The sequence below is a fragment of the Rhinopithecus roxellana genome, chromosome 12 (genome assembly GCF_007565055.1).
Source record: "Rhinopithecus roxellana isolate Shanxi Qingling chromosome 12, ASM756505v1, whole genome shotgun sequence".
In the NCBI taxonomy this organism is placed as follows: Eukaryota; Metazoa; Chordata; class Mammalia; order Primates; family Cercopithecidae; genus Rhinopithecus; species Rhinopithecus roxellana.
In genome coordinates, this window is record NC_044560.1 from 7,371,815 (window position 1) to 7,397,822 (window position 26,008).

A 26,008-nucleotide genomic window follows, 5' to 3' on the forward strand; every position below is an offset into this window, starting at 1 on the left:
GCCCCACCCGTCCAGCACCAAAGGTCCCCTTGCAGCGTGCAGATAGAACCGAGAAAGATGTGGCTCAAACGTGGCCCAGTGTGAGTGAAGAGTTGTCCCCTCGTCCTCACCCTTCATGATCAGCAGGAGGAAATGGCCAAGGAGCCTGAGGCAGGTCCCAGGCTCCCTGGAGAGGGTGAGGGGAGGGCTTAGGGAGGGAGCTGGGGACAGGATGGAAAGGGCATTGGCTGGAGTGTTCTGGAAATTCTCCCCTCTGTGCCTCCTTTCTCTGGTACCCCTCCTAGCCAGCCCTGCATTCCAATAGATGCCACAGATATTTTGTACCCACTGAGCAATTGTATGACAGAAACAGTTTTCAGGTTGGGGGGCGGTGAAAATCATACTAATGGCTTTTTAAAGGCCCTGAAGAAAAATAGTTCAGGCAGCCTTGGAAAGGGTGAAAACACACAAGGAGGAAAACACACAAGGAGGAAGGTCGTAAAATTCTCAGTGTCGAGGGGCTCAGCTCTTAGGTAGTGGGGCTTTTCCAGAGGCTCCAGTCCCCCTGCCCAGTGCTGCCCCATCCCTTCTCCCTCTGGGTCCCAACCCCCACTCCCCACTCCCAGGCTATACAACCTGGGAGGCCTCCCATCTGTGCTGAGTGTTCTCAGGGAAGCCCACCACACTGAGAATGGCCGGGCTCCTGACTCCTCCCCAGCCAGAGGAATGGCTGGAAGGAGGCAGGAGACCCCAGGCAGTGGGCTCCCAGCCCCATGGAATGATTCTGCCATGTCTTTTCCCTATTTGGCTGGGGGAGAAGTTGGACCCAAGTTTTCCCGCGTTGTGTGGTGAAAAGAGCACCAGGTATTTCTGTTTCATTGAGATGCCTCAACTCATTGAGACTTTTGGCTCACAGCAGCCACAGCTGCTGATCACTGAGCCTCTGGATGCATCAGCTTTGTAACAAGATCGCCGGAGCGCCAAGCCTCCAACCGCCTGCAGGGGGCGGTCATGAGCCCCCATTTCCCAGAACCTTTGACGGATCACCTGGCCCGGGTGGCCTGGCCTCTCCTTCCCAGATCTGCTGCTGATTGCTGCCTGGCCTTGCATAAATCACTGTCTTTAGTTTTCTTGACTGGATAACCCAGGACCAGCTGGTCACCCTGGTTAAGACCAGGCTTTTCTAGGAGAGCTATTAAAGGAACAGAGCTTCACGTACATTCTGTGCTCACAAGACAGGTCCCTTAGCTCAAGTGAAGGTCTTCTGTGTCCCCCTGCTTCTCTGCTTGGTGCTGTCCAGTGGCCCCACACCTCCCAGAGGAAATGTGTCCCTACTGTGTCCCTGGAAGGGGCCTGACAGAGGAGAAAACCCAGGGCTTGGCCAAAAGGAGGGGAGGGGGTCATTTCTGGATTTCGGGTAGTTGTTCTGTCATCGGTATCCTTGGAGTTGAAACTTCACCTTCACAAGCAGGTCCCCAGGAATATATTGACGCCATTGTTAAGGTGTCCTTAGTCAAGTTCACACCAGGGAGGATGAGACAACGTGCTCTTGAGCTAGGTCTGGAGTCTAGGTCCCACTTTCTGGGCTGAGCTCAAGTGTAGACCCACCTCCACCAGGCAGGGAAAGACGGAAAGTGCATCGTTATCTCTTTCAGAAGCTGGAGGACAGGAGGCAGGTACAGAGCAGAGGTTGGGAGAGCAGAGCGAGGCTCAGCATTTGGTTAGTGCATGGGCCATGTCTGTGTATGGCCAGCTTTCTGGCAGTCCTGGGTGTTTGAAAGAACCCCTGTCCTGAAGTAATTTCCATTCAACGACATTCATTAGGCAGCTGCACTCTGTCAAAAACATCCAAGCACTAGGCTCTGGTATTTGGGGTTTGGTGAAGCCAATGGAAGGAGAACACCCAGTGTGTCTGCGGCGGGGCAGGGCAAGGACAAACAGATGGATGGACTGATAGGGAGGGAGAAGGACTAAGGCCCTGAGTCTTCGAGTGGGCTTCTCTGACCAGCAGCAGCAGCACCTGGGGATGGGTTAGAAATTCTCAGGGCCCCGGAACGATTCTGCCAAGCCTCTTTCCTATGTGGCTGGGGGGAAAATTAGACCGCAACTCTCCAGCATTGTTTGGTGAGAAGTGCACCAGCTATTTTTGATTCACTGAGACTCCAACTGTAGGCTCACCAGAATCTGCATTGGAACTAGATCCTCAGGGGATTTTTGTACATCCTAGCATCTCCCTGGGGTCTCCTTTAGGGGATCCCACCCCACCACAAGGTATAAGGAGGCCCTTTCCTTCCTGTCTCCATCTGTTTTCCCAGGTCTGCCAGCTACCACAAATGCTATCCCCAGTAGCCAATTTCCCAGTCCTGGGAGGTGTGTTTCCTCACCCAGGGACTGTGATGGAAAAGCAAGACGCTGTGAGGGCAGCCGGGGATAGGCAGCAGCCAGGGCTGGCTGAGCAGGTGCACACCTAGGCCACCGGGCCAAGCTTACTGACCTGAGCCACCCACAGCTCCCAGTCAGTTCTGCAGATTACACAGATTTGAGGAGCGGGGGGAAGGGCAGAGACCTCTTCCCCGCCCATGCCCCCTTTTTTTTCCAGGGAGTAGCAAATCCTTTCCATGTGTCTTATTAGCAAACATCCCTCTGGTACCCAAAGTGGCCAGACACTTTATGGCCAGTTTTATTAGCTCTGCCTCACGGCTCTGTCCAGGTGGAGCAAGCATTCTGCAAATGTTGCCCCCGTATCACAGGACATGACCCTGAACTTGGGGAGTGAGCAGGTGTTGAAGGGAGTGAGAAACAAGGCCCGGGCCTCAGGGAAGAAGCAGCCCATCAGGGATGCGTGGCAGGCGCAGAAACAGTAAAACTTCATGACTTCACGCTTGGGATCTTTCCAGCAGGAATGAGGGAGAGCAGAGCCCAGGCAGGCACTTGGCTCATAAGATTGCAGGGGGTGTGTTTAACCTACTTGCAGGAATGACTCTGTCCCCAGTCCTTTAGAAGCTTGGTTTCCATGCAAACAATGGTTATACAAATGAAAAGCCTCTCTCATCTCTTCATTAAAGCACAGCCTCAAAGGACCCATCACTACCTGAATCTTTTCTGTTAGCCCAGAATGAGATACTGTGTATATAAATGAAGACGTTTGAATTACAAAATGCTTTTTAAATTGGGTAGATTAAGAAAGTTTGGTCCTGAAGAGTCTTCTCCTTCGGTTGCTGAATTTTGGCAAGAGATGCAAAGCCACACACCATGTTCCTCCCTCCATCTGTCCCTCCCTTCCTCCTTTCTGGGTCTGGGCCACATCTGAGTTTGCAGTCAGACTGAATTTGGGCTTGCTCCTCCAGTCGATGGAAGCCGCAGGAAGGTTTTATGCTGGGAAAGGACAGGCCAGATCTTCACCGTCATAAGGTCACTCTGACAGCAGGGTGGGGGCCTCAGGCAGGGAGATGGTGGCAAGAATGAAGACAAAAATTGAGAGGCTCTGGGCCAAGCAGAGACAGTGGCGTGGAGGCAAGGAAACATCGATGAGCCACCTGTGCCACAACATCCTCTAATTTGGGGGAAGACTAAAATAAAAGAGGGTCAGGGGCACCCAGGCAAATGTCATGCACCTTTTCTTGTAGAGAAATCCTGTAGCTCCCCATTCTTCTTCTCCAAGCCTTTTTATCCATGTTGCACACACAGTTCCAACAGGACTTGTTATTTGAAGCTCACTGCAAATTGACAGCAACACTTAGAAAGTAGGAATAGGTTGGGGGGCGGGCACGAGGGACAACATGGAGTGAGCTGCTTTTAGAAGAAGGCACTGAGCAGTGTGGACAAAAAACAAGAAAAACCAAGACGCCGTCATGCAGTCACTTTAGAAGACAGTTGGGCAGTGTCTTATAAAGTTATAGGACCAACCATGCCATGTCCTCATTTGCACACACAGCACCTCTCCCTGGGCTAACAGAGACGATCCAGGTAGCTGTCGGGCCTTTGAGGCTCCCTTTTAATGAAGGGAGAGCCATCCAGGTGTCCATCAACAGGGGGATGGGTAAGCAAATGGTGTGCAGCCATGAAATGCGATGCTGACCAGTAGGGAAAAGGAAGCAACAATTGGTAAAGGCAACAACATGAATGAATCTCAAAATAATGACAAGGAGTGGAAGAAAACAAGCAAAACATAGTACACACTTTGTGATTCATTTATATAAAATCCTAGGAATCATGATTTATCGTGACAGAAAGAGGATCAATGGCTGCCTGAGGATGAGAGGCATAGATTATAAAAGGGCACAAGGAGCCTTTTAGGAGAGATGAGTATGTTCATTATCTTGATTGTAGCAATGGTTTCAATACGTCAAAACTTATCAACTGTGGAAATGTTGAGTAGGTACAATTTATGGTTTGTCAATTACACCTCAATAAAGCAATTAATAAAATTGAAACAAACAAAGGCAAGGATCCCAGGAGACCTTTAGCATCAGGGTAAACTCACCTAACACATTGCAAAACCCCTGAGACTCGACAGGATGAGATTGATGTTTGTTTTAATGGCCTTGATCCTGGGACAGGTTAATTAACATCCAGCCTCCTCCCTTTAAGAAGAAGACAGATGTAGACAGGAGGCAGATTCCAGAGAACAGGCATCTTTACAGTGTTGTCATTTAAAAGTACAGATGTTCCTGGACTTTCGATGGGATTACGTCCCAATAAGTCCATCATAAGTTCAAAATATCGTAGGTCGAAAATGTACTTAAAACACCTGATCTACAGAACATCATGGCTTAGTGCCTAACCTAGCTTAAATGTGCTGAAAACACTTTCATTAGCCTACACTTGGGCAAAATAATCCAACACAAAGCCCATTTTATAATGAAGAGTTGAGTATCTCATGGAATGTTTTAAATACTACACTGAAATTGAACAGTGGAATGGTCGTACGGCTGGTTTCTACTGAGTGCGTATGGCTTTCACGCTGTCGTAAAGTCGAATAATCATAAGTTGAACCGTTGTGAGTCGGGGACCGCCTGTATCGTTTTGTCTGTCTTGTTCCCCAATATATACTCAACACCACAAGCAGTGCGTAGTACATGGTGGGTGCTTAACAATTTGTTTTAAAATTTTCATCAATTCACAGTGTAAGGAGAAGAATATGACAAGCACCCCCAGCATGCCAGGCCCTGTTGGAAGTGCAGTGGTACGTGTTCATTCATTCAGGCTTCAGTTCTCAGCAAAAGTCAAATATTGGATCACTTGGTTCTTCAATAGCACAGGAAAAGCAAATCAAACTCATTTCCTGTGTCCTCACAGCTCCACCCTCCCCTCCAGTGTCTTCGTTCTATGAAAATCTAGGACTCTTCCCAGTGGAAAGACAAAGCCAGGGAGGAAAGCTAAGCAGAGGCTGTAAACTCGTGTAGGGCGTGGAGAATGTGCACAGGACTTGCTCAGCAAACCTCAGTCATCAGCATTAAGGGCCCCGTCAGAAGCTTGGAGCAGGAAATTTAGGAAAATAAAAGGCCATCCTGTTTCTCCCAGCAGGGAGGAAACATATGGCTCTCATTACCTAGAGAGGTGGCAAGCCTCAGAATAGAAACACGCTCAAGAGCGATGGAGGCAAATTCGGAGACCAGAAAGCTCAAATCAATTTGCTGATAAAGGAAGATCTGGAGGCAGTGGGGGAGAGCACTCATGGGCTCCAGCCTCCATCTGGCTTGAATTCAAATCAGGCCACCTACTCACTCTATGTAGCAAAGATTCAGTTAGAGAGGGTTAAATGCTCAGTGCAGTGCCTCCTACCGTAAATCTTTACACATATTGGCACTTCCCCAGTGGCTGTAATCCCACAAGGCAGGTGTCATAGCACCCATGTATCAGATGGAGAAATCGAAGCTCAAAGAAGCGAAAGGACCTCATCCAACATCACATGCTAGTCAGGTGCAGAGCCAAGACTACAGCCCAGGACTCCTGACTCCTGGTGCAGGCTGTTTCCACTGACGTCATTCATATAGGCGATACTCCTTGAGCACCTACCAAGTGACCTTCCCTCCTTGCTTGGGAGGGAAAACAAACAAGTTATACTACAGCATGACATGGACAGGTGTGTGCTCCCAGAGACAGATGCAGCCCTGGAGAGGCAGAGATGAATTATGTCTTTGGAGGACTGGGCAGTCAAGGTAGCCTGCCTGGTGGAGGTGGCATCTGAAATGTAGATCCTACAGAGCTTAACATTACAGGTAAAAGCATGGAGGCAGGGACCAAAACCGCCAGCATCCCCGTACCCATTCCCAATCCAAGCCTCAGCTTAGGGCACGGCATACTTCTGTTGAATGTGGATGGCCTACAGCCCTGGCCCCAGATTCAGCAGAAGCTGCAGTGCCCAGCCCTTGCATGGCCTTACTTAGTGAAGGCATGCAGGCCAGGGGGCATGCAGCCTCGGCTCTCTCTGTGCCTGACTTTTCAAAAACACAATTACTCACCCTTCAGAGACGCCATCAGTGTTGGTAAATTCCAGCCACTAAACTGCATTACACTGATCTCTCCAGAAACCTTTGCAGTTATTAATAGTTTATTGATCGCAGCCCATTGCTGATGAGGGCAGGCCTCCTCACCCTCACCCCCCTCGGGTCCCTGCTATCTGTGGAAAGCCTTCTATTCATCATGCAGATCAATGCCACTCAATTCTGGGGAAAGGGAGTCTCTGGGCCACTTAATCCACTTTAGAAAGACAACAGAAAAGGCAACATTTTAGATGAGGTGCTGAGAAGAGGTGGATTGGTCCAAATCAAAGCTGTGACCTGGCAGCTGTTGGATCTGCCAATGAGAACTAGAATCTGCCTTGGTTGGAGGTGGGTGATCCTGGCCATGTCAGGTGGTAACAGGGGAAACCAGGTGAGGGGTATACAGCGACCTCTGTTATCTTTGCAAATCTTCTGTGATTCTAAACTTATCCAAAATACACATTTTATTTTTTTAGAAAATAACTTGGCTCATGGGAGGAATGGAAAGAACACCACTGTAGCTGGAGGAAGGGGCAGTGGTGTGGATAAGGGAAGGTGGGAGGCATGGCTGGAGGAAGGGGCAGTGGTGTGGATAAGGGAAGGTGGGAGGCATGGCTGGAGATGTAGAAGGAACAAAGTGTGCTGGACCCTATTGGCAAAGATGACGATTCTTATCTCTCTTTTTGCCATTTTTATGGATAACTTTATTTTTTAGAGCAGCTTTAGGTTCACAGCAAAACTGAGCAGAAAGTACAGAAAGTTCCCACCTGCCCCTGTCCCACACATGGACAACCTCTGCCACCACTGACTTCCTCCATTTCAGTGGCACATTTGTTACCATCAACAAACCTACATGGATATGCCCTTATCACCCCAAATCCATAGTTCAAATTAGGGTTCACTTTTGGTGTTGTGCATTTCATAGGTTTTGGCAAATGTTACTACTTTTTAAAATGTTTTTATTGAATTGATATTGCTGTCTCATATTGTAAAATTTACAGTTTTATTTCTATTTAGAAGATTTTTATATTCTCCATTTTATTTTATTTTATTTCCATAGGTTTTTGGGGGAACAAGTGGTGTTTGTTTACATGAGTAAGTTCTTTACTGGTGATTTGTGAGATCTGGGTGCACTCATCACCCGAGCAGTATGCCCTTTACCCAATTTGTAGTCTTGTATCCCTCACCCACCTTCCACCTTTTCCCCCAAATCCCCAAAGTTTATTCTTATGCCTTTGCTTCCTCCTAGCTTAGCTCTCACTTATGAGTGACAACATACAATGTTTGGTTTTCCATTATTGTGATACTTCCCTTAGAATAGGGGTCTCCAATTCTATCCAGGTTGCTGTGAATGCCATTATTTCGTTCCTTTTTATGGCTGAATAGTATTCCATAGTATAGATACATACCACAGTTTTTTAATCCACTCATTGATTAATGGGGATTCGAGCTGGTTCCATATTTTTGCAATTGCAAATTGTGCTGCTATAAACATGCGTGTGCAAGTATCCTTTTCGTATAATGTCTTTGTCATAAAAGCAGAGAGAGCCTTTGATGGGACTTAGGTAGAGGAGTACCATTTATCTCATTTGCATTGGAAAAGATCTGGATTCTATCTAGAGAATGGATCAGGAGGGAGATTACCAGGGACAGAAAGCCCAGTAAACCCTCTGCCTCCATATTCCAGGTGAGAAGAGATGCTGACTGTGGAGATGGAGGGAAGTGAATGGTTCAGGATCTATTAGGAGTAGAATACCCAGGACTTGGTCACTGTCTGTGTTTGGAGGGTGTGGAAATGGGAGATGTCAAGGAGGGTGCCCAAGAGTGTGCCTTGGGCTAATGGTGGAGGACAGGTCTGGACATTGGAGGAACTAGGGAACCTGGGCTTGCTCCTTCAGTCGATGGGAGAAGGAGCATCTGGAGCTGTACACATAGTCCCCAGTGAGAAGCTGCCTTTTTCGTAAAGCAGCAATCCAGGTGTACCCTGAGCTGTCTTCTATACCACCTGTGAGGTGTCACCTACATGTGTCACCCAAGCATATTGCTTACGTTACTATCACCTGAGCATGTCATCAGGGTGGCAGTTGCCTAAACATGACACTATAAACACATCTTCTGCAGCCATCATCTAGGTGGCGGTTACTTGCACGTATCTGCCTGGGTGTCAACCATGTTATTATTATCTTATTACCTCATCTGGAGAGCTGCCAGCCACACATGTCTCCCGAGCCTGTTTCTGTACAGAGCTGTCACCTGAACCTGCCACCTGCACTTCTGTCACCTACAAAAGTCATTTAAGTAGGTTGTCTCTATAACCAACACCTATGAGTGTCACCAAGTGCAAATTCTGCTCCTACTGTTTGTAAGCCATGGGGCCTTGGGTAAGTCATGCCATCTCTCTCTGAGTCCCCATTTTTTTTTATCTAAAGTATGTCACTCCAGGTGACTGTCACTCAGTAATGGTGCCCGGTAAAGAGGCTATTTTTTTCAGTCTAGCTGAGTTACAAACAAAGAAAATCATTCCCGGAGGGGAGACTGGTCCCCTGCTGTTCCCATGTCACTGTGCTCTTTCTTCTGAGATCAGGGAGTGGAGGGAGATAGCATCTTCTCAACAAAGTCCCCATTCTTTAAGTCCTTCCTTGACAGTCGGTAGACCAGATGTCAACCTCTGTGTGTTCTATGTAAATGAAGGTGTTTGTTTATGCTAATGTGTGCTGGGTGGTGGGAGGGATGGGCTGGCTCAGCTCAGTAAGACGACAGTGATGGAAAAAGAGGCTGGCAGCCCAGGTGTTGGGGGACGGTGAGTCACAGGGGAAAAGGAGCCAGAAGACAAAGATGAAGCAGGTAGCTAAAAGGACAGAAGAAAAGAGTGAAGCTGAGGTTACGTTGCTCTGCAGAAACAGGTGGAAGAGCAAAGTGGGAAGTATGTCCAGGAGGCGGAAGGGACGATGAAGAACTGGATTGAAAGAACCTCCCTTCTCAGGGGTGGTAGAGCAGGGTCACACGCCCAAGAGCCTGAGCGCTAACCAACTACTGCTCTTTCCTGTCCCCAGTGGGGTCCTTGTCAGGCACGTTAGTGGGGTAGGGCCGTGGGTATGGATCCCTTCCCGTGGTTTCCTGCTATGACTTGGGAACTTCTAAGACTTAAACAGATACCCCAGTCCCGCTAAGTTGTAGCCAGAATAGGCTGGAACTCGCATGAAGACAGACATGTTCCCCAACGCAGCAATGACATAGCCTCTGCAACTTCAGGCCAAGGCTCCTTCCCATCCAAGTGTCCAGATTCCACTTGCCAGGAATTCCCTCTCCCCACAGAGCTTCGCAGGACTGAGGAACAATACAGAATGGCCCCTCTGTCCATTTGGGTGCAACGTTCCTGCTTACAGAAGTCCTGCAGTGACATCATTGCATTTAATCTTCACTGCAGTCACAGGAAGTAGCACCTCCACTGTTTAGGAAAGAAAATGGAGAGGGGAGATGGACTGACTTATCCAAGGTCCCATGATTTACAAACAGTAGGAGCAGAATTGGAATCTGGTTCTCTTTGACTCCATGTCAAGGCTCTTTTCAATATACAAGGGAGGAAAGAGCCTCCCTGCTGGCGTTTTCCATGGGGAGAGAGAACATACCAACTCATTTTCACATGGTCTGACCCTGTAGATGCTATAGAAAGAGCTAGAACAAGAGCTGTCCAAATACAGCCTGTGGGCCAAATCTAGCCCATTGCCTATTTTTTCACAACTTGTGAACTGAGAATGCTTTTCATACTTTGAAATGGTTGCAGAAAAAACAAGAAGGATATTGTATGGCAAATGAAAATTATATGAAATTCAAATTTAAATGATCATAAGTAAAGTTTTATTGGAGCACAGTTGCACCAATTTGTTTACGCACCGTCTGTAGCTGCTTTTGTGCTGCAAGGACAGAGTTGAGTAATTGCAACAGATAATGTAAAGGGCAACAAAGCCTAAAATGTCTACTCTCTGGACTTTTAGGAGAAAAGTCTGAAAGCAAGTTTGAGGGGGTCTCTCCCATCCTCAGGGATCACCTCCTCTGAGACACCCTCCCGATCACCTCAGGGGTGGAACTGGCTGCTCCCCAATCTGAGCTCAGATAAGCTCATGCTTTTCCATGTGAGTGTGGAACCCAGATCAGCTTCCCTACCACCTTGTCCACTGGGATGGGGGTTCCTTGTGGACCTAAATTTTATTGTCTTTCTCTTCCATGATCTCAGGACTGGGCATGAAGTGGTAGCATGGCGGTGTGGATGGAGAAATTCAAATTTCCATACTGGTTCTTATCTGTATACAGGGTTGGGGGCAATTGACTTCCGTCCTGAGCCTCAGATTCCTTGCTTATGAAATGGAAATATGGACCCTGTGCGGAGGCCGTCATGAGGAAAGAGGGAGGTGATGCCTCCAGTGACAGTTTTGAGCCCATACTCATGCAGTGATACACTAAATGCCCACATCTATTCACCTATGCCATCCTCACAGCTCCCTGGAAGTGGGCAGCATCCCAGGTTCATGGAAGCTGACAGGCTAAACAACTGCTCCAGGACCCACTGAGCACAAATTGGACTTTGGCTGAACACAGTCCACACCTTCACTGTCTGAAAGGCTGAGTACAGGGCCTGCATACAATCGGTGTTCCATAAATGCTCCCCTCCTCCCAACCCAGCACACAGGCATGTGTTTGTTAGTGGAGGCTGCACTAGTGGGCATCAGGATGAGTTTCCTTGAGTGCTGCCTTACCCCGCCCCACAATGATGGCCCTCACCCTGTCTTCTGCCTCCCCTAGGCTGCCCGAGGTCCGGATCTCAGACAACGGTCCCTATGAGTGCCATGTGGGCATCTACGACCGCGCCACCAGGGAGAAGGTGGTCCTGGCATCGGGTAACATCTTCCTCAACGTCATGGGTGAGTGCAAGGCCACTGGACCCGGCGTCTCAGTGAGGAGGATGAGTGTGTTGGAGTGTATGTGTGCATGCACACAGCAGCCATCCTGGGGGCCATCTACCAGAAGTTCTGTTGTGCTGGTGTCTTCCCTCTCCTGCCCTTGTCATGGAGGGTCAACCAGACCAGGCTGAGCCAAGGTGTGACCCGTGAAGTCTTGCCCCCCATGGGCCTCCCCTCAGGAGGTCCCCTTCTCGCAGCACAGGTACCCCAACAGGACCCTCCCCAGGGAGTGAAGGACAGCACTTCAGCCAAGATGCACAGCTGCTGCAGAGGGAGCCATTCTGCCCCTCAGTCAAAAGTTCCCCCTGCACTTCCTGAGGCCTTAATGGAGATGGCATAGGATCTGGAGATGAATTAGGAAGCACTCAGCGCTGGGATTCAGAGCTCCTGGATTCTCACTCTCTCCCCTTGCCTCCATTTATGCACCTGTAAAATGGAGGTAACAATACTGGTGTCTATCTCCAGCTGGTTGGGTCCTTGGGTAAGTCTATCCCAGTCCCAGACTCAGTTTCCCCATGTGTAAAGCAAGAATGCTGCTCTGCGCATTCTCAGAAGCCCCCAACGGCTCTAATGTTCTTGTCAGATACACACCTTTGGATTCTGGCTCTATTGCAAGGATGCTGGGGACTTGGCCTTGACTCTAGACTCTGTGTTCTCCAGTTTTCTTATCAAATAATATTTATCAGGGAAACAAAGCTATGGTACACAGGCAATCAATGAAAGCATAAAGGCCCCGCTGAAAGTCGCTGCTTCTGGGGAAATTGAAAACCCCCAAAGGCCAGACCTCCAGAGGGTCATTGATTCCTGCAGCGCAGCCTGTGGCGGTTCTGGCTTCCCAATGGAGCCACGATGCAGGAGGTGGCGTTGCCAGGAAAAGCCCCTCTCTCGCAGTTATTCATGCACCAGTCAGTTCCTCTGATAGAGGAACTAGCAGCGTTTGGGTTCCTGGCTCTGGGTTGGCCACACCAGGGTACCTAGGAGGGATATAACTCAGTTTGCACCATCAAGGAACTCCCAGTCTGATGAGAGACATGTACTTAATCAACCATTTATGCATCACAACGTATCGAGCACCTACCTACGAGGTAGCAGGGAATGGACCCAAACTTTTTATAGGACAAATACTTATCTATAGAGATTTTGCAGGAGACAAACATAAAACACATGCATAGATGTATTGAAAAGAGCGTGCAACATGCTGGAAGAAAATAAAGCAGGGTAAAGGGATAAAGAGTGACTGCAGGTGGGTGGCTGCTAGCATAGGGAGGGGACTCAGGGAAGGCCCCTCTGCAGGTATTGGGCTGAAGGCTTTACATGTGTTACATCATTTAGTCCTCACAACCAACCCAACGGTACATGCTAGCATTAACTCCATTTTGCAGATGCAGAAACGGATCACAGAGAAAGCAAGCAACTTGCCTAAAGTCACAGAGCCAAGTTCACAAAATCCTCCTATGATATCAGGCAGCTCAGTGTTGCACTGGGACTCAGGCATCTTGACTCCAGGCCCAGCTCTGTCACACTGCTGGAGGCAGTGAAGATGCTGTGCTAAGGCCTCACTCTAAGGTGCCTTCAAGCAAGGCCAGAGTCCTCAAAATCCATTCCTCCATGAGGCCCACACTTCCCATTACTTCGCCAAAGAACTCTGAGCAGGTTATTCTCCCTCTGTGGCCTTGATTTCTCCCATCTGTACTGTATTAGTCCATTTTCACGTTGCTGATAAAGACATATCCAAGACTGGGCAATTTGCAAAAGAAAGAGGTTTAATGAACTCACAGTTCCACATGGCTGGGGAGGTCTCACAATCATGGTGGAAGGTGAAAGGCACGTCTCACATGGCAGCAGACAAGAGAAGAGAGCTTGTGCAGGGAAATTTATGTAACCATGAGATCTTGTGAGACTTATTCACTATCATGAGAAATAGCACAGGAAAGACCAACCCCTATGATTCAGTTATCTCCCACCGGGTCCCTCCTATAACACAGGGGAATGGTGGGAGCTACAATACAAGACGAGATTTGAGTTGGGACACAGCCAAAGCATATCATGTATCATCAGAGGGTTGACAGGTAATCCTGCACTCCCTCCCAGCTCTGACACTTGTGAGTCTCTTACTCCATCCACTAGGCGAGGAAACTGAGGCACAGAGCGATCTCGTGGGACTGACTCAGGTTGCACAACTGGCCTGATGGCCTCTGCTGAGCAAGGGAGTGTGCTCCTGGTAGGCTCAGTGACTGAGACTTCCTCTCCTTCTGTGTCACTGCCTGGGGATCAGGGACACTCCCTGTGGGAGGCAGCAGTCACCAGAGACCAGAGCGCTGGGAAGGAGGGAGCAGCTGCTGTAGTTCCACTTACCGAGCGGTCTGATGGGGCTCCATGGACTCTGCAGGCAGCTGAGTCTTCCAGGAGGGGCCGGGCAGGGGCAAAGCTAGTGATGCAACCCCTACCTTCCACCCTGGCACTTTCAGATGCAGGGTAAGGGTGACCCCTGGAAATTCAAGGCTTTCCTGGCAGGATTTTCCCTGGCATCACACCCACCCATCACAGCCCATCCTCTGCTGGCCACTGCTCAGAGCTCACTGTGCTTGCCGTTGGTCTTCCCAGCCCAGTTGTCCCCCAGTGGAGCAGATCCACCTTTGCTCGCTATGCCCACGGGAATTGATATGGCAGCTGACACGTCTCCCGTCCCTCCCTGGACACGTGCATGTGCCTGACAGTGTGTGAGCTTCTGGCTTCACGTGTGTTATCTTTTAGAATCCTCATGACAGCCCTGTGAACTGAAGGACTTTATGATCCCCGTTCTATGAGGAGACCGAGGCTTAGCGGGGAGAAGTGACTTGTTGGGTTCTAACAGCTCTCTAAGTCCAAGTCTCGTGATCTAAACCAGCACTTCTCAAACTTGAGCATGCAGCAGAACTGGCTGGAGAGCTTGTTAAATACAGATGGCTGGGTCCCACCCCCACAGCTTCTGACTCAGCTGGGCTGAGGTGGGGCCTAAGAATATGCATTTCTCACAAATTTCCAGGGGATGCTGCTGCTGTTGGTCCAGGGGCCACACTTTGAGGACCACTGATCTAAATCTCTAAGTATTTCCCAAAATACTAGTTCTGTGTGTATCTATATATTGATGGTTATTCGATATTATACATATCTACAACTATGCCTATACTCTTACCCATATGCAAATGTATTTTTCCTCCCTCCTCCCACTTCTCACCTCACCCCAAACACAGGAGGATCCCTCTTCCCCCCGATTTCTTAGCATACAAGTTAAGGAAATACTGGTTTATGTCCCAATCTCAGCTCTGCTCTGTGAACTTAAGCCCATTTTCCTCTGTGAGCCTCAGTTTCCCCATCTGTAAAATAGGGATGGGGATGCTTCCCTCCTAGGGTGGCTGTGAGGCTTAAAGTAGAAGAATTTTGCAGAACACCTAGCCCATCAAGAATATCATTGAAGAGCTCAGTTACTTGACTCTGTTGTTTTTATTATCACTGTCTCTGGTTTGCCCACTCCCGGGCACAGCCGTTGCTGCCTCCCTCTTGCCCCTGGTTTTGGCCCTAGCAAAGAGAAGCCCCCCATTCACAGCTCCAAAGAGCCCTGCACTAGTCTGAGGAACGACTGTTCTGGGAACACAGCTTCATGCACCACTGCGGCCTGGAAACCAGGAAGTGTCTCTGGGAGCGGCAGGGACAGGGGTCTCTGCTTACTCACCTTCTCTGGGCTTCTTCCCCAAAGGTCTGCGTGTCCTGGCACCACACACCTATGGAAGGAGTCAGGATATTTCCCAAGTGTCATAATGACAGCAATACCTCACACGTGCCCAATTTGAGCAATTTTAGCGGGCTTTCACATTGAGGACAACACCCAATCCTCACTGCAGATCGGAGCATGGGGTTTACTATCATCCCTAACTCACAGATAAAGAGACTGAGGCCCAGGGAAGAGAAGGTATTTGCTCCAGGCCTTATAGGGTGGGGGTTATCTTTGTGCCAGAGCAGCATGGCTTCTGTAGCTCACCAAGGTCCTGAATGGTGAGAGGAGGACTGGGGGAGACGGTGTGGCTGAGTGTTTCTCATACAACATCTCCTGTAACCCATCGACCACATGGGCCTGGGAGGCAGGCACCACAGTGAGCCCATTGCACAGACCTGGCTCAGAGGGGCATGGGACTTGGCTGAGGTTGGAGGGTTGAATGAGATAATCTATAGAACAGAATGTTCTGGGCCTGAGGCTTGGCACATTCTGGATGATCAAGAAATAGTATCTCTTACGACAAATAGTAGTCGGGTCAGATACAAACCAGACACAATTAGACCAATCTCTGTGAACGTCTCCTTCAAATATGTTTCAGGGCAGGTTTCAAAAATTAAAACCGACTCATTGCTTTGGTTCGTCTGTGGCATTGTGTTCACACACAAAGACCCTCCCTTCAAGTGAGTGGAGGTCACTGAACGCTGGGGTCTCTTTTGTGCCACATGGGACCCCAAGGGCCGCTGCAGCCAAATTGAGGCAAGACAGCTCCTCCCTGATTTGGAGGTCGATGGGAAGCTCCCAGGACAGTGGGGAGAAGGAGAGCCGAGGAGCTGGGGACGGCCCAGGGCGCACCTGCCTCAAAGCACAGAGCAGTTCCACCAGAGAGCCCAGCACCCCAGTCTGCCATCCACACGTCCACATCCAGCACATTCTAACGCGGCCATTTCCAGAGGCCTCCGGGTGCAGATGAAAACGTGAGTGCAGCTGTAATTTCACGCCTATAACATCCCACTATGTGGTGGGGAAAGACGTTTGGGAGCCCCGTGGGTGACACCAAGGGTGTATGCTGCACACAGTCATTAAAATGTTTTTATCCGAGCTGCAGATAAATTGTAAGCCAATTTGAAAGCTGCGTGCTGGGCCCCAGGAACGCATTATACACAGTCATGGAAGGATTTTGAAGGTTCTTCTGGGGGTGCAGGTTAGGGGGAGGGAGCGCGTTGAGGGTGCGCTGTTACAATCAATTAAATGTTGTGAGAGCCAGGCACCCCACCCCCATCCTCACCGAAGTTAAAAGACTCTGCACTTCTGGCTCCTCTGGAATGCCAAGGGGCAGGGTTTCTCTGCCACCGAGTGGGGCCCTTTCAACCCAAAGCTAAAAAGCAAGACCACCCTCTGCATGCCAGCATTGAGCTCAGGGTTCAACCTAGAGTTAATCCCTCGCAAAAGCCCTCGGATGTGAGCCTGGTCATCTCTATTTTATGGATGATGGAGCGGAGGCTCCGAGAGTTTAAGGGGCACGTCTACGTGAGCGACAGAGCAAGATGGGCAGGAGTGGGGCGTCCCACCAGGTCTGCCTGAGCCCAGAGCCGGTACTTATACAGCAGCCTTAACTCCCAAAGGAAATTTCCCTCCCTTTGACCATGAGTCACACAAACCTCAAACAAGCACTGGAGTGGGGACAGAGTGCAGAGGGTGGGGACTTCCTTAAGACTGAGCCCTAACTAGGTTGCTCAAAAACTCCGATGGTCCTAGCATGGCGGCTCACATCTGTAATCCCAGTACTTTGGGGAGGCTGAGGTGGGTGGATCTCTCGAGCCCAGGAGTTCTAGCCCAGCCTGGGCAACATGGGGAAATCCCATTTCTACCAAAAATTACCTGGGCTGTGGTGGCACGTACCTGTAGTCCCGGCTACTCAGGAGGCTGAGGTGGGAGGATTACTTGAGCCTGGGAGGTAAAGGCTGCAGTGAGCTGAGATCACGCCACTGCGCTCTAGCCTGGGCAACAGTGAGACCTTGTCTCAAAAAATGAAACAAAACCAAACCAATAAAATCAAACAACAACAACGAATTCCGACGGATGGGTGGGGCTGTTTGCCTTTCGGGATAGTAGGAGTCTAGGAGGAAGACAGAATGTCTGTGTCCTTGCCTCCATTCCTGTCCCTATCCCATTTTTGGTTCTCTCATCCACTACTGTCCAGCACCTCCCCCACTTCTCAAACTCTTTGAGAGGAGCACCGAAGTTGGATTCCAGCAGACCTGGGTCCAAATCCCAATTAGTGTCTACTTTTGACAAGGACAGTCTAGTATTGAATTTCCTTTCTGGTAACAGAGCATGTCAGAACATCTTTTTTGTTCAAATATGTTATAAGGTGACTTGGATGCCCACGTGCATGGACATTCTAATTTTCATTTATTTATTTGTGTGTTCATTCATTCAACATATATTTATTGAGCACCTAGTACATTGCAGGCACTGTTGTGTGCACTGGAGTTTGCAATGAACAAGAAGGCAAAAAAAAAAAAAAAAAAAAAAAATTGGCCCTCACAGACAGTGCAGTAGGGGAGGCAGAAGATGAGCAAGTGAAGAGATGGGGAGACAAATGGGATGTCAGTGGGTGGTAAAACAATGTCAGGAACAACCCATCAGGGATGGGGCTGTTCTAGGTCAGTGTTGCCCCTCTGAGAAGGTAACATTCAAAAGATGTGAACTATAGGGACTTCATTCATTCATGCTAGTGATTCAGTGACTTACTGAGCATCCCCCAGGTGCCAAGCACAATTCTAGGCGATGTGGATACACTGACAAGACAAGGTCCTTGCTTCATGGACTCACGTTCTCTAAGGGAAATACCTTCGTGGTACAGAGGAGAAAACTAGTTTTTGGGGCTGCCCATAGCAAATGACTGCAAACTAGGTGGCTTAAAACCACAGCAATGTATTGTCTCACAGTGCTAGTCCCAGAAACCTAAAATCAAGGTGTCAGTAGGGCCATGCTCCCCATGCAAGGGAAAAATCCTTCCTTGTCCCTCCCCTTGCCTCTGGTGTTGCTGGCGATCCTTGGAGTTCCCTGGCTTATAGATGCTGATCTCTGCCTCTCTCATCATATGGCCTTCTTTCTCTGGCTCTGTGCTCCTGTCTCTGTGTTAAGATTTGTTTCTGCTGCTTCTTCTGCTTCTGCTTCTGCTCCTGCTCCTGCTCCTGCTCCTGCTCCTGCTTCTTCTCCTTCTCCTAATCCTTCTTTCTTCTTTCCTCCTCTTCCCCCTCTCCCTCCCCCTCCCTCCTCCTCCTCCTGCTTCTTCTTCTTCTTCTTCTTCTTCTTCTTCTTCTTCTTCTTCTTCTTCTTCTTCTTCTTCTTCTTCTTCTTCTTCTTCTTCTCCTTCTTCTTCTTCTTCCTCTTTTTCTTCTTCCTCTTCTTCTTCTCCTCCTCCTCCTCTTCCTCCGCCTACTCCTTCTCCTCCTCTCCCTCATTCTCTTTCTTCTTCTCTCTTTTTTTTTTTTGTGTGGGACAGAGTCTTGCTCTGTTGCCCAGGGTGGCCTCAAATGCCTGAGTTCGAACAATCCACCCACCTTGGCTTCCCAAAGTGCTACAGGCAATGAGCCACTGTGCCCACCTCAACAGATTTTCTCCTTATAAGGACATCAGTCATTGAATTAGGACTCACCCTAATCCAGTGTGACCTCATCTTACCTTTAGCACAATTGCAAGGACCTTATTTCCAAATAAGGTTACATTTAGACAGACTGCGGGTCAGGACTTCAACACATCATCTTCAGGGACATAATTCAACCCACAGCAGTAACTGAGTCGGGATGTAGCACACCAGGATTCCCTGTCTGACTCTGAAGCTGATACTCTCTGCTCCCAACCCCTTGCGTGGGTCACCCTTCGTTGGACACTGACTAATATGCAGGTGCTGTGCTAAACTCTTGTTGTGTTAACTCACTGAACACTCACAGAAGCTCTGCAAGGTGAGTACTATCACTTTCTCTTTAGCAGGTGAAGAAACTGAGAGGTGATGTCACTTCCCTACACCACCCAGCCAGCGTGTGGCAGGGCAGGGGTATATAGCCATCCTGCATGTTAACCTCTCTGCTTCTCTAGAAGTTTACCAATGAATAGAAAGCCCCGACTCATAAAGTATTGATACACGTTAATAAAATGTTCTACTTCAGGATCCCTGTCTCTCTTCTGGAAGCTTCCAAGTGAAGTTGACAGATGAAGTAGACTTTTGGAACCTGAGGCCAGAGTGGCACCAAACCACACTATATATGCTTTGCAAGTCTGGAGCCAGGAAACACAGCTTCCACCCCAAAGAACAGATGTTAATGAACTTTACATGATGTTTCTGGTTGGTTTGTCTTTTTTCAGTATGTTCTACTGATTTTTATTAAGTGTGCCTGGTGTGTTTTTCCTTGTGTTTTGTTTGTTTGTTTTGTTCTGTTTTGTTTTGTATTGTTTTGTTTTGAAACAGAGTCTTGCTCTGTCCCCCAGGCTGGAGTGCAGTGGCACGATCTCAGCTCCTTGCAGCCTCTGACTCCTGGGCTCAAGAGATTCTCCTGCCTCAGCCTCCCAAGTAGCTGGGATTACAGACATACACCACCATGCCTGGCTAATTTTTCTAGTTTTAGTCGAGACGAGGGTTCTCCATGTTGGCCAGGCTGGTTTTGAACTCCTGACCTCAAGTGATCCTCCTGCCTCAGCCTTCCAAAGTGCTGGGATTACAGGCATAAGCCACCATGCCCGGCCCTTTGTTTTTTCTAAAAAAGTGGTTTTATTGAGATACAATTAATATAACATACAATTCACTCATTTAAAGTGTACAAGACAGTGGTTTTAGCATATTCACAGAGTTGTGCCTCTACCACCACAATCAATTTTAAAACATTTTCATTGTTTTCCAAAGAAACCCTGTACACATCAACAGTTATGCACCGCCCAACATTGTCCATCTTCCCCTCAGCCACAAACACCCTTTCTGTCTCTATAGATTTGCTGGTTCTGGATATTTAATATGATGAGATTATACAATATGTGGTCTTTTGTGGCTAGTTTCTTTTGCTTTGCATAATGTCTTCGAGGTTCATCCGTATTGTAGCAGGTACTAGTACTTCATTCCTTTTCAATGCTGAATAATGTTCCATCGTACGGATAGATCATGTTTTGTTTACACATCCATCAGTGGATGGAAATCTGTGTTGTTTCCCCATTTTGGCTACTATGAACAATGCTGTTATAAACATTCATGTACAAGTGTTTGTGTGAACATATAGTTTCAGTTCTCTTGGGTGTGTATCCTCAGAGTAGAACTGCTGAGTCAAACGATGACTCTGCATTTAAACTTCTGAGGAACTTTCCAGACAGCTTTCCACAGTGGCTGCACTGTGTTATATTCCCACCAGCTGCATATGAGTCCCATCTTCTCCACATCTTTGTCAACACTTGTTACTATCTGTCTTTTTAAATATAGCCATCCTAGCGGATGTGGAGTGATATCTCTTTGTGGCTTTGATTGGCATTTCCCTGAGGGCCAATGACACTGTATGTCCTTTCCTGTGCTTCTTGGCCATTTGGACATCTTCTTTGGAGAAATATCTATTCAGAGCCTTTGGCAATTTTCAATGGCCTTATTTGTCTTTTTATGATCGAATTGTAAGAGTTCTCTATCTGACCTACATGTAAGTCCCTTATCAGGTATATCATTTGCACATTTTTCTCCCATTGTGTAGATTGTCTTTTCACTTTCTTCATGATGTCCTGTGAAGGACAAAATGTTTTAATGTCAATGAAATCCAGTTTATCTATTTTTCCTTTTGTCACTTGTGCTTTCTGTGTCATATTTAAGGAGACTTTCCCTAACTCAATGTCACAACTTACTCCTGTATTTTTCTTCTAGGAGTTTGTATAGTTTTAGCTCTTAAATTTAGGTTTATAATGCATTTCAAGTTTATGTTTATGTATGGTGTGAGGAACGGGTCCAACTTCATCATTTGCATGTGGATGTCTGGTTGTCCCAGCCCCATTTGTTGAACACACTATTCTATCCCCATTGAATTATCTTGGCATCCTTGTCGAAAATCAATTGACTGTAAAAGTGCAGGTTTATCTCTAGACTCTCCATTCTGTTTCACTGCTCTATATGTCTATCTCTGTGCACGTCTGGTGCTTTTCTAACCATCTGCCACCTGCAGGCTGGCTCTTACTCTCCAGCTATGTGACTTTAGGCAATGAGTTTCACAGGAAATTCTCCACTTACCCTGGGACTGGTGAGGGTTCCCAGAGGAAAAGAGAGTACAGAAGGTCCTGGGGGTGATGAAGTCTGAGTCTACTTCCAGGAGGCCCGGCCAGAACCTTGGATTTCTGGAGAGCTGGATTCTTGCTTTCTAAGACCAGATTCTTGAACGTGATTCTCTGGAATCCCAGCCTGGCACTCTCCTCTGGAAAAAGCAGCAAATTTCCAGGACCAGTAATCAGAGTGTCAAGAACTTCTCTCTTTTATTTTTTTTCACTCTGTCACCCAGGCTGGAGTGCAGTGATGCAACCATGGCTCACTGCAGCCTCAACTTCCCAGGCTCAAGCAATCCTCCTGCCTCAGCCTCCCTAGTAGCTGGGACTATAGGCATGTGCCACCATACCTAGCTAATTTTTAAAAATTTTTGTAGACACAGGGTCTCACTCTGTTGGCCAGGCTGGAAGAACCTCTTTTGACTTGGGAAGAAGAATCCTCTATACTTCCAAGTGAGCTAGGGAGATCTGAGGGCTGAGCGCAGACCTCACCCCTCTCAGAGGCCTGCTGATCTCCTGTAGGCCTGAGCAAAACAGAAATAACACCACTGTGCTTCTCTGGGGGACAGCAATGGGAAAGCAGAGCTCGGTTTGCAGAATTCCCTTTAAAGAAGGCTGTCTGCACACAGGACAGCTGTGGGCGAAGTGAGGCTTCTTCCAAGCAGAGCCACCGCACAATGGTGTGTATGGTGGTCCAAGGGGCAGGGTAGGTCAGTGGAGGGAGGCTGCCAGTCTGAGATCCCTGGGAAATCCCCAGAAAGGCAAGATTCAGAGCCTCAGCTACCTCCTTTCCCAGGATGCCTGCTGGGTGGAAAATGATCAGCTCCTTCCTCTGTCTTAGAGCCTCAGTGGATGAACCACCTGCTAGACTTGGGCTAATTATATTAACTGGCCTCAGGCGATTACTGTGGCCACAGACTCCAGGGAGCCAGGCTGCTGCTCCACAGGGGAAGCAAGGAGGCTGTGGAGGGAGGCATGGGCTGGCTGGGATCCAGGCCAGAGCTGCAGAGAATTCCCAGAGCACTGAGTGGGAGACGGTATGAACACGAGCTTCCACCTCTTACCCCAGAAACCCACGGGGTCTGAGGACCAGGCCTGGACTACTCCTACCCCCAGGCAAAAGGCTAGACAAGCCCATCCCCAAGCCGTCTCCCCCTGCCTGCACCCCTTCTTACCACTCTGGGTGAGTGACATGCAGATGCCCAGCCCCTCCAAACTAGACAAGGTGGAGGCCAGATAATTCCGCATTTGAGAATGATCTCTCTAGCAAATTAGCTTGACCATAAATGGAGTTTACTTCCTTAGAGAGTTGAGGAATGGCTAAGGGTATGTGCTTTGGATTCAGACATGACTTTTCTACCAGGTTCTGCAACTAATAGTCATAAAAGTGGTTAATGTTTGCTTGTTTGTTTATTTATTTATTTGAGACAGAGTCTCACTCTTGTCGCCCAGGCTGGAGTGCAGTGGTGCAATCTTAACTCACTGCAACCTCCACCTCCTGAGTTCAAGTCATCCTTGTGCCTCATCCGAGTAGCCAGGATTATAGGCGTGCACTACCACGCCCAGCTAATTTTTGTATTTTTAGTAGAGACAGTGTTTCTCCATGTTGACCAGGCTGATCTTGAACTCCTGACCTCAGATGATCCACCTACTTGGGCCTCCCAAGATGCTGGGATTACAGGCGTGAGCCACCATGCCAGGCTATGGTTAATGTTTATTGAACATTTACTATATACCAGGCACTGCTCTGCTTAACACCTGCTATATCATTTATAACAGTTTTCTAAGGTCAATTCTGTTATTACTTTATCCATTTTACAAGCGTGAAAACTGAGGGGTTATAAAATGTGCCCAAGGACACAGAACTAGAATTCAAACCCAGGCAGGCTGCCTGCCGCGCCCAGGGACCCAGCCACTATGCTCCCCCACCTCTCACTGGAATGTGGCCTTTGGAAGTTTATTTTATCTCCCTAGACCTCGGTGTCCCTTTTTGCTGAATAGGGGTTACAGTAGCACCTGTTGGGACATGAAATGTAACAGACAAGTAAAGGACTGTGTCACTAGCTCACCGTGAGTGCTCTGGGGGAGGAAAGCTGTTCTTACTTCCTACCCATGTGGCTCCAACCCTCACCCTATAAGTGTCAGTGGGGCTGAGGGTAGGGTCAGAACTGTGAGAAGTGACAATGGCCCTGTGGGAGCTCTCAAAGCCAGGCAGTGACATCTCTGGCCTCCCACCCTGGATGCTGGCAAAGGTGATCAGGAAAGAGGATGCAGCCAGCAGCCTAGAGTCCAATCACACCTCCTCCACCATCTTGCTGTGACTTTTTCTTTCCAAGCCTCAGTTTCCTCCTTTGGAAACTGAGGGTAATCATGCTTTTTACCCCACGGGCTGTCTCAAGGAATAAATAAGATGGCACCTTCAGGCGTACAGAAAGTGCTTGGCCCAGATGCTGGCATCATTGTTAGGGCAGGGCAGGAAGTTAGAACAGAGACAATAGGAGCCAACTCAGGACAATAAATGCAGTGGCCGGACATAAGAGGCCTTTCCAAGCAGAAGCCACAGGACATGGGGACCAATTGGAAAGATGGGAACAGATGTGGAGACACGGTGGACCTGGCACTGGATGGAGATGGTCCTCCGAGAAGGTTCCAATGCAACCATGTGATCTCACTCAGCAGCCAGCAACTGCAGAAAATGGGCCACTGGGGTGGAGAGGCTAGGGCGTGCGGACCTCTACAGGCCTCCTCCCTGCCAGCCGGAGCTTCTGAGGAGGGCAGCAGAATGACAAGTAGGGGGCCTGAGACAGCTGGCTGGGCTGAGCTACCACAAACTGGCTGGAGTAGGGGATGCGGCCCACAGGACTGAGGTGGGAGTGGTCAGGGGCCCTTGAGCTGGACGTGAGCGTGTTCAGAGACTGGCCACTGTCTTCTTGAGTGCCTGGACCTGGTCAGAGAGCTGGAGGAAGGACACCCATGCTGCTCACCTGCCTGCCACGGGCCTCCCAGCCAGCTGAGGTCACCGGCTGAGCGCCAGTTTAGAGAGGGGCCAGACAGATGGGTTTGGGGCTCGGAGGAGCATTTTGAAGCTAACTGGGTCATCTAGCAAGGACGGTCACTTCCCAGCATCAGCCCCAAAGGTCCAAGCCTACTGACTGCTTCCTGGACAGGCTTCTAGAACCCTCCCTCCCTCCCTCTCTGAACATAGTTCTGCAAAGAAATGCCCTTTTCCAAAGCCCACCCTCATTGAGGAACAGGCCCAACTCATTCCATCAGCTGTCCCTCTAATCCCCCTACAGCCTGCAGGGCAGAGCCTGTGGTGCCTCAGTATGAGTGTCTACAGAGGTCAGGAGACATGCCCACTGTCCCACAGCAGTGAGTGGCACTGAGATTGGAGCTCAGGTCTTCTGGGACCAGAGCCCTTGACTTTTCCACTCCATGAAGCTGCCAGGAAAACAGAGGGACAGCCACATCTCTGAGTGTGGGACAATGTAGTAGCCATATGGATCTCTGGATCAAGGGCCTCCAAAAGTCCTGGAAGTCAGTGGGGTGGGGATCTGTGTCCCCATTTTACAGAGGAGAAAACTGTGTCTGCTAATAAAAGGAAGGCCACAGTTTGAATCTGAATATTCTCTGATTGCCACTCTCCTTCCGTGGGGACCTGAGGCCCTGAGCTGGGGAGGGAAGCGAGGCCTTTGAAACCTCTGACCCATTATTGTGACTGGATGAAGCAGACAACCCAGTCAAGCAGTTTTTCGTGCATCTTGTCCCTGGGGAATAGAGCTAGCCGCTTGTCATCAGTCCCCCTCCAAGGGAACTCAGAACCTAGGGCAGAAACAGACCACTTGCTCATTCATTTCTCACACTTAAAAATCCTTTGATTCAAGCAATATTTGTGAGCACCTACGATGCACCTGCTGTGGGGGGAGCACTGAGAGAGTCCCACCTCCCTTAAGGTAGCTATACAAATTAGAAATTCATTTTGATATAGGACTGCCAGGATACAATCTAATAGCAATGAAGTTCTCAGTTACAAGGTACCAAATGTTGCTCCAGGCACTTAAATATATAAATTCATTTAATCCTCACAATCCTTAGGAGATGTATACTTCCATTATTTTTATTTTAATAAATGAGGAAATTGAGGCCCAGAGAGGTTAAGTAACTTGCCCAAGGTCACACAGTGAGTAAGTGACAGAATTTGTTTTCAAACCTGGATTGCCTGGCTTGGGAGCTTCTCTATAGCCTCTCATGAGATGGCCCATTGAGCCCTCCTGAGCCAACTGAAGAGATTCTTCTGCTTCTGGAATTATCTAGGCAGGTGTCTGAAGCCCCCTGGTGCCCTCACCAACTCCCTGGGTCTTCTGTGTCTCACATACCGGGGCTCCCCTCTGGTTCCAGAGTCAGATCAGCATCAGCCTCCCAGGCCCCGCCAGAGCAGGCCTGCAGGTGCATCATTAAACCTTGACAAGTGTGAGGTCAGTACAATGCTTTATCCTCTCCACCCCTGGGAGCTGGATTTAGTGGCTCCAGCAGAAGGTAAACTTCCC

At 48.8% G+C, this 26,008-nt stretch overlaps 1 protein-coding gene across 1 annotated transcript in view; it reads left to right on the top strand.

The window, feature by feature from the left end:
* Nucleotides 1-26,008, top strand: part of IGSF21 (immunoglobin superfamily member 21) — a 269,151-nt gene that overhangs the window by 211,827 nt on the left and 31,316 nt on the right. Inside the window, exon 4 of the mRNA XM_030912584.1 lies at nucleotides 11,265-11,383. Within this exon, the coding sequence (XP_030768444.1) occupies nucleotides 11,265-11,383 (119 nt within the window). The remainder of the gene's footprint in view (nucleotides 1-11,264; nucleotides 11,384-26,008) is intronic.